This window comes from Arachis duranensis, chromosome 8, assembly GCF_000817695.3.
Source record: "Arachis duranensis cultivar V14167 chromosome 8, aradu.V14167.gnm2.J7QH, whole genome shotgun sequence".
Taxonomy (NCBI): Eukaryota; Viridiplantae; Streptophyta; class Magnoliopsida; order Fabales; family Fabaceae; genus Arachis; species Arachis duranensis.
The window spans coordinates 30,524,572-30,534,729 of record NC_029779.3 but is presented as its reverse complement, the minus strand read 5'-3'; the positions used below and the strand labels follow the sequence as shown (position 1 = coordinate 30,534,729).

At 31.1% G+C, this 10,158-nt stretch overlaps 2 protein-coding genes across 2 annotated transcripts in view; both read left to right on the top strand.

Moving 5' to 3' along the window:
* The window catches only part of LOC127741148 (histone-lysine N-methyltransferase ATXR3-like), a 12,400-nt gene extending 10,818 nt beyond the window's left edge, over window positions 1–1,582 (top strand). The window contains exons 17-20 of the mRNA XM_052252900.1: window positions 106–353; window positions 440–548; window positions 656–958; window positions 1,129–1,582. Coding sequence (XP_052108860.1) covers window positions 106–353; window positions 440–548; window positions 656–958; window positions 1,129–1,305 — 837 coding nt within the window. The 3' untranslated portion in view covers window positions 1,306–1,582. The remainder of the gene's footprint in view (window positions 1–105; window positions 354–439; window positions 549–655; window positions 959–1,128) is intronic.
* Window positions 1,583–6,056: 4,474 nt separating this feature from the next.
* LOC127741250 (transcription factor bHLH117-like) lies at window positions 6,057–6,740 on the top strand. The gene has a single exon (XM_052253338.1). It carries the CDS (start codon window positions 6,057–6,059, stop codon window positions 6,738–6,740), a length of 684 nt encoding a protein of 227 aa, XP_052109298.1.
* Window positions 6,741–10,158: the final 3,418 nt, after the last annotated feature.

Genomic DNA, 10,158 nt, shown 5'->3' with positions numbered 1-10,158 from the left:
ATGATGTCAACTTATGTTGTACACTATCTGAATGATGATCAGTAGTTTTCCAGCTAATTTTGTTTTCGAGTTTTGAATAATGATAATTTTGATCGGATATTATAGGTAAGATATGTTATGCGATGTATTTTTGGTGATCCCCGAAAAGCACCACCTCCTCTTGAGAAGATCAGTCCTGAAGCAGCTGTTTCCTTTCTCTGGAAAGGAGAGGGTTCTTTTGTTGAGGAGCTTCTTCAGTGTATTGCTCCTCACGTGGAAGAAGATGCCTTGAATGAACTGAGGTCTAAAATTGATGCTCACAATCCTTCAAGTTCTGGAGATATTCAAAAGGAGGTGCAGAAATCTCTATTATGGTAAGTGGGTTATACTAAGTCTTTCTGTGTATTTTACCTGACAGATCTCATAACCTTGACAGTATGTTGTTCTTCCCTTTTTGAAGGTTGAGGGATGAGGTCCGAGATCTTCTTTGTACATACAAATGTCGGCATGATGCTGCTGCTGACTTAATCCATATTTACGCATATACCAAGTACTTCTTTAGAATACGGGTATGCTTTTCATGCTGTGAAAGCCAATAAGCTTCACATTGTGGTAGAGCTTCAGTTCTAATTTAAATTTTATTTTTGCAATCTAAAGTTTATTCCTTGTCTTGCAGGCTTATGAAACCATTACTTCACCACCTGTCTATATTAGTCCACTTGACTTAGGTCCCAAGTACGCTAACAAGTTGGGAGCAGGATTTCAGGAGTATCGGAAAATATATGGTGAAAATTATTGTTTAGGGCAGTTGATTTTTTGGCACAATCAGAGTAATGTGGATCCAGATCGTAGCCTTGGTAGAGCCAGCAGGGGTTGCCTGTCTTTACCAGACATCAGTTCCTTTTATGCCAAGGCTCTGAAGCCATCAAAGCATCGAGTTTATGGTCCAAGGACTGTAAGATCAATGCTTGCAAGAATGGTTAGTTCAGAATATTTACTGTTAGACACTTGTATTTTGTTATTAGGATGTGTTGCTAGGGAATTAACAAACAGGAATGGAGTTTGAAACTAATACCGAGATCTTCTGTGTGATATCTTGACTTCACTGTTGGTGATTAAACATGTGTATTTGTGTGTATTTATCCACAGGAGAAGCAACCGCAGAGACCTTGGCCCAAGGACCAGATATGGACATTCAAAAGTTTTCCCAAATTCTTTGGTAGCCCAATGTTAGATGCTGTAATAAATAACACACCACTGGACAGGGAGATGGTTCATTGGTTGAAGCACAGACCTGCCATATACCAGGCCATGTGGGATCGTTAGAAATTTTGCATGGCTCCGTGATAGAGAGCTTGCCCGGTGAAACCACCGTTGTTAGATTATTTGGAGTGTGGTTCATCATCCAGAGCTGCCTGCCTCTTTTAGTGTGGTGGGTCTGTTAAAAAGCATATCTTGTACTCCTTTTTAAGTCATTCTTGTGTACAGTTTTCTTGACCTTTGATTGTTAATTCATTTAGGTGTAGGGGCATTGTTTACTCTTATGTAACAGGAAATGAAAATCAGGGAAAAAAGAAAAGGTTAATTTAGTGGCATTGCTTTATTCTCCTGGAGTGTGATTTTCCTAATCAATGCTCCCAAGATGGTAAATAGAAAATAGATGATGAGTTTGGCTTTGGGGAAACCTGCGAGTTCCTAGGGTTTTTACTTTTTGGTTCCGTTGCTTTTCTTTTTGCAAGGGGTCTGCGCTGCGGTGCTGTTGTCGTCCTTGTATCGAGTTGTCACCTGTGGTTGATAACGATTGAGGAATGATGTTAGTACGATGGATATTCCTCTGATAATGTTTGGAAACTCAGGTAGTACTAAGGTGGAAATGCAGTGACATTTGCATCAGTGGAATTACGTTATTTGTTACAAAAAGAGAGTTAAATATCTTAAATAATTGAAGGATAAAGTGTTATCTGCTGCGAAAAAAAAATATCTATGCATTTATGTTCGATTTTTCTTTTTTAAACTTTGGCGGAAATATTAGAATTCTTACGAAATTCTAAATTTTCTCTTTTTTGAAACTTTATCATCATTTCTTTTTCTTAGTTCTTTGTCTTAGGAGGGGATCCAGGTCCATCAGTTCTATAAAACTGGAAAAGAAATTATGCGCCTTAGACTATAAGCACGGAAGATGTTACTTTTATAAATTTAATGCTACACTTTCTATTTTCGCTCTTTTTTTTAATAAAAATAAAACTATATATACATTTTTTGCCGTCTAAATTGGTCCTTTGTGACTTGAGGGAGCAAATGTTGTGATTGGTTGCTTTTTTAAAAGTTTTCTGATGTCAGACTATGTAACCCGGAAACACATGCGTTGGTTTTTTTTTTTAATTTAATTTTGATGGATGTTAATGTTTTTTATATTGATTAAATATATATCTAATATATTATTATTGAAAGATGAGGTATTTTTTTTGATATGGTGTTTTTTTATTGGTATTATTCAAATCAGACGGTCTGATTTGTTTAAAGAAAAAAAATAAACTACAAATCGAACCCTCCGATTTGTATTTTTTATTTTTTAAAAAAATAAAAATTGGACAGTCCAATTTTAACATTAAAATTTTTTTTATTTTCAAAAATATAAATCGAACCGTCCGATTTGTGATTGTTGATTTAAAAAATGAAACAAATTGGAGGTACCGATTTGTTTAAACCATTGCAGCCTAAAATTCATCTCTTCTCACATCATTTTGAAATACACTCTTCTCTCTTACACACGAAAAATAATAAGCGCTTAATATAAGCTAACTTTACATGTATTTCAATTAGCATGAATGGTCAATTCTAAAAAATTGGATGTTATTGAAAGACTATATAAAATATTTTATATTATTAGTGTATTAAAATTAAATTCTTTTAAATAAAAAAAGTTTTATCATTTTGCATGTGTAAACTATTAAAAATGTAATTGAATTATTAGTTATTATAGTAAAAGTATTCTCTAAATTTGTTAACGACAATGATAAAGTACTTTTTTTCCCTTTAAATATATAAAAAGTTTTTTTTTTTTTTAAAGTTTTACATTTTCTTTTAGAATAAAATACTAAATTAGTTTTTTACATTTGAGTCTAATTCTGTTTTGACGTTTAACATTTAAAGCGTCTTATTTAAATTCAAAAAATTTTCGTTTAGCTTTAATGTAATCCTGCCGTTAAGTCAATATTAAATAATTAACGAAATTCAGTTTTTAGATATAGAAAACTTATATAACTAAACTTTTCAATTGTCCAGGAGGATTTTCCGTGATAGAGGTTACGATGACTTTGTCCTCGTTGCTACCGATGAATTTTTTTGCGGAAAGCGATTTCTTGACGATGTTTTTCATGTGCTTGAACTAAGGTCAATGGCCTGCAGTGATACATCTGCTGCTGTCTCTCGAGTTTGTACCTCTTCTTTGAGGAAGGACATTAAAATTTGGTAGAACGATGATGTTAATTAGGTTCATCAATTTATTCTTAATTAGGTCTCACTTGAATGTGTTCGATTTCAATATTGTACTCACTATTTGTTTTTAGGTTCAATTATGTCCCTAGAAAAGTGAATTATGTAAATATTGTAGGGATTAGTTTCAATTTTTGATGAACTATTTTTCAGAGTGGATCATGGTTTTATCTTAGACATTTATATTCTAATTTCAAAAAAAAAAGATTTTCAAAGCTCCAACTAAAACTCATGACGTGTAATTGATGATAAGATAACATTAAATCACTTTTACAAACTTTAGGAATACAAATATAACTATTTAATATTAGGGACACAAATAAGACTTATCCCAAATGTTAGAGACAAAAATAATATTTTACTCAAATATAAAAGTAAATAATTTTAAATATTTAAAATTTGTCATAAAAAATAATATAGACAATAATTAGATACCAATTCATAAGTATCATAAAATTGACCATATTTTAAATTTTTGACAAATTTTAAAGATAAAAATATATTTTAAAGTATTTACACATTTTAATTTCTAAAAAATTTCATACCAAACATTATAGTCCCAACTAAAATTAATTAATCTGTTAGGTTTTATTCCGTGAGTCGTATTGGTCCCTGGGTCATTTTGCTTTGTTAAATCCTAACAAAACTGTCCAACGTGTCACATTTAGTGGGTGAGTTAGACATTAAGTGATACAAATCCAAGGGACGAATTGATCCCTAGGCTGTTGTGTGCCAAAAAGACCTCATTTTTGTGCTTTTATAATCTTCTTCTTCGTCTTCTAGCATCCAACGAAGAACCTCACTCTCCTAGAATCCTCCACTCACTATTTCACATATCATATGACCATGGAAAGACCTTCCCTTTCATCTTTTTCCTCTTAATGCTAATCTCTGATGAAAGCAGAATTCTCAAGTTTATAAACATACAATTTCAAGAGAGATTCACTTGTGAAGAATTCTGATCTTTCATTTGATAAAATGCCACATTCAGCACCTGAATTCAAATTATTTTCCAACTTTGCCGTCTCTGATAATCCAATTTTATGACCAAGACACATTGTCAAGATCACCATAAATTAATGTCTTTCTCTTTCTCTTCAACATCACCATCTTCGTATACTGCACTAGCTCCACCTCTCCTTCCACTTGCATAATAATCAGATTCAAAATTAATAAAATATAGAATATGCAGAGAAATTAATAAAAAAAGAAAAAAAGGAAATGAGAACTTACGAGAAGAGCGACGAAGCAGAATAGTAGAGTGGCAGAATAAAATAGTGGGACTAAAGGATTAATTAATTTTAGTTAAAAATTAAAATGTCTGGCTAAGAATTTTTTAAAAATATTTTAAATGCAACAGAGAAAACAAAAAATACCTTTTTTTCTATAAGTGGGTAATGATTTTTGTAATTAACAAATTATTTATACATTTGATTTAAAAATATTTGGATAATTATCTTAAAAAGTGGTAATCCCTAACTTTTTTATTAGCCGATAGAAAACAAAAACAATACAAAACACCTACAACTTATACCCCAAACTGCTTTTTTTTTTTGGGGGGCAAATACTCCAATCTGCTTAAGGCATGTCATAAAACAGCTGGTTCTCGCAGCACCAGAAATAGCAGGCCCACCCTAGAAGCCACCTACATGTTCTTACTATTTATCTATCGAATTAGAAAAGCATGGTGTCGGGCAATATTTTTGGTGTATGAATTCAATCATATTTTATTTCTATGGGATGCTATGTTGGGGCATACACAGATTTGGAGAAGGTTGTCCTGTACCACCTGTGTGTTATTTAACGGTAATAGCTAGCATGGTATGATAGTAAATATAAGACGAAAAATGAGAGTATTGTTGGTGTATTCTTTTTGCTCTGACATTTTGTCTGCAGACTGTAGTGCATGCTTCACTTTAGAACAACAAATGGAGCGGCTGTGGCAGCGCTATATGATTGAATTACATATTCATTGCACGAATTAGTACAACAAAAATTATCATAGCTGTGCAACATTCCTTGATCATATGGGTTTTTATATAGCCGTCTCCAGGAAGTGCCGTCACGTGTAAAGCCACTCATGCTAACATCAACACACCACACATATATCCTCGTTACCAAATTCCAAGCCTCTCCGTATATTTTTTACCGTAATTCCACATATACCCCTCCCTTTTTTCGGTTTGCAAATCATTTCATACTCATGCCCATTCAAATGATATGTGAATGGATTCGTTATGTAATAATAAATCAAAGTAATTGTGTTTATATGTATTATTATATAATTAATATTGTAACGGACCTGCTGAATAGAATTAAAAGAGATTAAAAGAAGTGTAATGAAGCTAAAGAAAAGAAGCAGAAACGAGCATGCATGAGTACGGAGAGCAGAGCAGCGCCCATCACATATAACAAACAAAGAAACAAACTAAATTTGAGAGAGAGAGAGAGAGCCAGCTGTATATGAAGGATAATTCCCTTGCCGCTAACCTCTCACCCAATCCCTCCACTCCACGTGTCTCTCCAATCTATATAAATGAAGAGACAATTTGGAGTCTCCAATTTGGCAGTTGATGATATCCATGGAGCCCTACAGCATAGACCCCATGTTTTCAGGAATGAGCCTCCAATCACTCCTAAACCTCAACCCCTCCCTCCTCTCCTTCCTCACCGACCACCCTCCACAACCACAACTACCAAACCACCTTACTCTTCACCCCACTCTTGAACCCTTCAACTTCATCCCAAAACGCCCCCGCCTCACCTACTCTTCGTGTTCATCATCGTCATCGTCTCCGCCGTCCTCCCTCCGAGCAAAACCCCTTCCTCAGAAGAGCAACTTTGCTCGCCAGAGAAGGCAGAAGCTCAGCGAGAAGACTCGCTGCCTCCAGAAGTTGATGCCATGGGACAAGAAGATGGATCAGGCCACACTTTTCGAACAAGCCTACAGCTATGTTAAGTTCTTGCAGGTTCAGGTCTCCGTTCTTCAATCCATGCCCTACCACGCACCACCGTCACCCTCCTTCAACAATGGCGGCGGCTGTGTGTTCGGGTTCGGCGACTTGGAGAGGCTGAGCAGGAACCAGTTGCTGCAGGTGCTGGTGAACTCTCCGGTGGCGCAGACGGTGATGTCGTCGAAGGGTTTGTGCGTCTTCTCAGTGGAGCAGTTAGGGTTGCTGACGAAACTCTCGGAGCGGAGGCTTCTCCTTCAGAATATGAACGCCAACATGAACATGGTGTCTGATTCAAAACCTTTCTTCAACTAACTTTTTGGATTGTGTGAATATGGCGTCATTCCTATTCTGCTTCTGCTTCTGCTTCCGTTTTGTCGTTTTAACTTTTTGTTGCAGCTAACTGTGTGTTCACTCTCGATCAGTTTCTGTCATGCCGTTTCAATTTTCTTTTTGTCGTTTACTTATTAATTAGAGTCTCTTTCTCTTGGGGTATTGTGCCGTATGTTAATACTACTTGGTTAGACTTATTAGAGATTTACATGATGATCATGGTGAGTGGCTCGTGCGTTTGATTTCGTTTTATTATTGCATGCGGTTAAGAATTACTTCATAATAACAACTAATTTATTACTGTACGATCTTACTACAATCTACAGTGACTATCGGTTCACACGGATAATCATCTGTTAAATTAAGTATATAATAACTCGCTGATTTCAATGATGTTAAGTATATACTAAATTAAGATTAATAATTCAACATTTTTTTTCATGTTTAATAAGCGTCCCTGTTTCTATTCCTCATATTATAATATAATTATATAATCCTTTTTATTTTCAACAAAGTGTAACTGTGTAATAGTTTGGCTAAAAAATTTAGATATAAAGATAGAAGAATGATATATTTTAATATTATAATTTTTTTTTGTGTTTTTTAAATTATGGAAGGTACACAAATTGAACTTTTTAATTTGTGTTTAAAAAATTAAAAAAATTTGCGTACTTTAAATTTGTATTTAAAAAATTAAAATTTTTTTGATGTACTCCAATTTTTTTTAAACACGAAACAGAAGATTCGAATACACAAATTCGATGGTCCAATTTTTTACCTAAAAATTAGAAAATCTGATTTCTGTACCTCTTAATAAAATTGGATTGACAATTCGAATCCTATTTTCTAAATTAAATTATTTCACATTTAAAAAAATACTACAGCAGTTTATAATTAAAAAAATATCATTGTTAATTTGATATTAAAAATAAAAATGTGTAAGTGTTCATTTGAAAGCTGTTTTAGAGGTTTTTTTATTTATAATTTTTAATCAATTAGATATCATTTAAATATGGTCTTTTATTTAATTTTTAAAAAAGAGAGAATAAAAAATAAATAATTTTTTTGATTTTTTGCACAACTAATAATCTAATATATAGAAGTTGATATTTAAATTATTAAATAATAATAAATTCTTAAAAAGATTGAATAAAAACTGAAAATTAAAAAATAACTAACATTTTTTCCTAAAAACCGGTGCTAATTATTTGAAGAGTCACCATAAAAAAGGTTGTGCAACAGATGAACTGAATAAGTTTAGCATATCATCAATTATTCAATTTAGTGGACCCGTGGTAATAAAAGTCCGTTTTGGAATGATATTACAAGACTTCAAATTACTGACACCTTCTCATTCTTCCTACTTAAACCTATTTTTTAATTTTTTTTCGTTCATTTATTGTTTTTTAAATTTATACCAAACATCTTGTTTGCTTTGCTAGTGATTTACAAATGATTTATCATGTGGCTTGGTGTTTTTGAATTTATTAGACCCTATTTTAGTATTTGACTTACTTATTTCCTTCTTTTTTCTTTTTATTAAAAGATTAATTTTAATAAATAAAATAATTTCAAACATGTATCTAAATAATTAATATTATATCAGTAAAAATAAATAATTTTCATATTAATTATATAAATAAACATTCAAAAAATATATAATTGAACCACCATAAATACATCATAATTAATAAATGAACATTCCAAAAAAAATATAATTGAACCACCATCAATACATCATAATTAAACTCTAGTGATTTTGTATATTCAATATTTTGGTATATAGAAATTCAAAATCTTGGTTGGGTGAAATCTTTTAAGAGTTTTGTAGTATTACTTTTTGTGTATAAAAAGGTTTTTTAAGTATATAATATGAATTTAATTTGTATATATAATTAATAATAAAAAATTTTACACAAATAATTAATTATGAATTATTACATTAATAAAGATAATTAATATTTAAAATTCTTACTTAAAAAATTATTTAAGCACATAAATTTAACTAAATAAATATATAAAATTATTTACCATATCAAAATTAAACTCACATAATAAATTATAAAGGTGCCATGATTTTATATGGAAGGCCCAAGAGTCAGAAATGGGCTGTTTTACGTGTACCCCAACCAAAAAGAAGCTAATGCTAGTTCTCCATTTCCCTACTAAAAATCTAGCAAACAAATAAAGAAGTATATGCTTGTTAAGTATTTTATTGTTTAGATTTGTAGGTTTAACTTCAAATTTTGTTTGAAATCGATATATGTATAAGGCTGGATCTTCGTTATCAATTAAATTCTGCTGAATAATAATACAAAAAAAAGTATATGTAAAAAGTTGACACATTTCAATTTAGAGAATTCTTTAATTTGCATGTTTAGACATTAACAAACATGGGAAATAATGTTTGTAAGACTTAATAACTATTAATGTTTGGTTGGTTGTAAAAAAAAATATGGTACTAGAGAGCGTCACATTTTACAGTTTACACACAGCATGAACGGATTTGATTGAAGTTCATTACTGCTACTTGGAATATTAGTGATTACTGATTCTGATTCAAGACGAAAAAAGAAAAAATATTAGTGATTTAGATTGAAAAATAATTCTCAACGTTACTGTTGTATTGCCAGAGACTAGCTATGTAGCTGATGCCGTCAGTGTCCCGAAGTTATTTACTTATCATGCAAGTAACATAATAATGTAGAACTATAACACAAAATAACGCTTAGAATAAAGTTATTTACTAATTTGTTGTCATCAACACAGTTCAGTGTTACTTACGACATTACAGACACCTCACTTATATTCTTGGCTTTAACGGTGATGCCCTACCTCACGTGGTCATGTGATGCCATATATATATATATATATTAATTTATATATTTTAATTAAATAATTAATTTTTAAAATATATAATTAAACCTAGCGTGAAAGGGATAACCAATTTTTTTTATAATTTCTAAGAGTTAAAATGATTTATTTTAGTTTTTTGATCCTATATTATAGAATGGATTTTTAAAGATATGTTTCTTAAAAAAAATTCTAGTTTTAATAAATAAAAAAATTTAAGAATCATAACATTTCATGATTCATTCTTAAATTTACTTTGATTTTCTATGAACTAACAATTTTGGACCATTTTGTTCAATTAAAAAATGAGTTATATTTTACAAAATTAAACCTGTGAGATTTAAAAAATGATGGAATGAAAGAAAAAAATAAGTAAAATAATAGAATAATTAAATATATAATAATAAAATAATCAAACTTATTTATTATAGTACAATAAAATTTTTTGAGATACTAAATACGTATTTTTATAATTGATTACATACCATAATTAAATAATCAATTGATTGATTTAATGTATTTTGACTTATTTTATTTTTATCTCTCA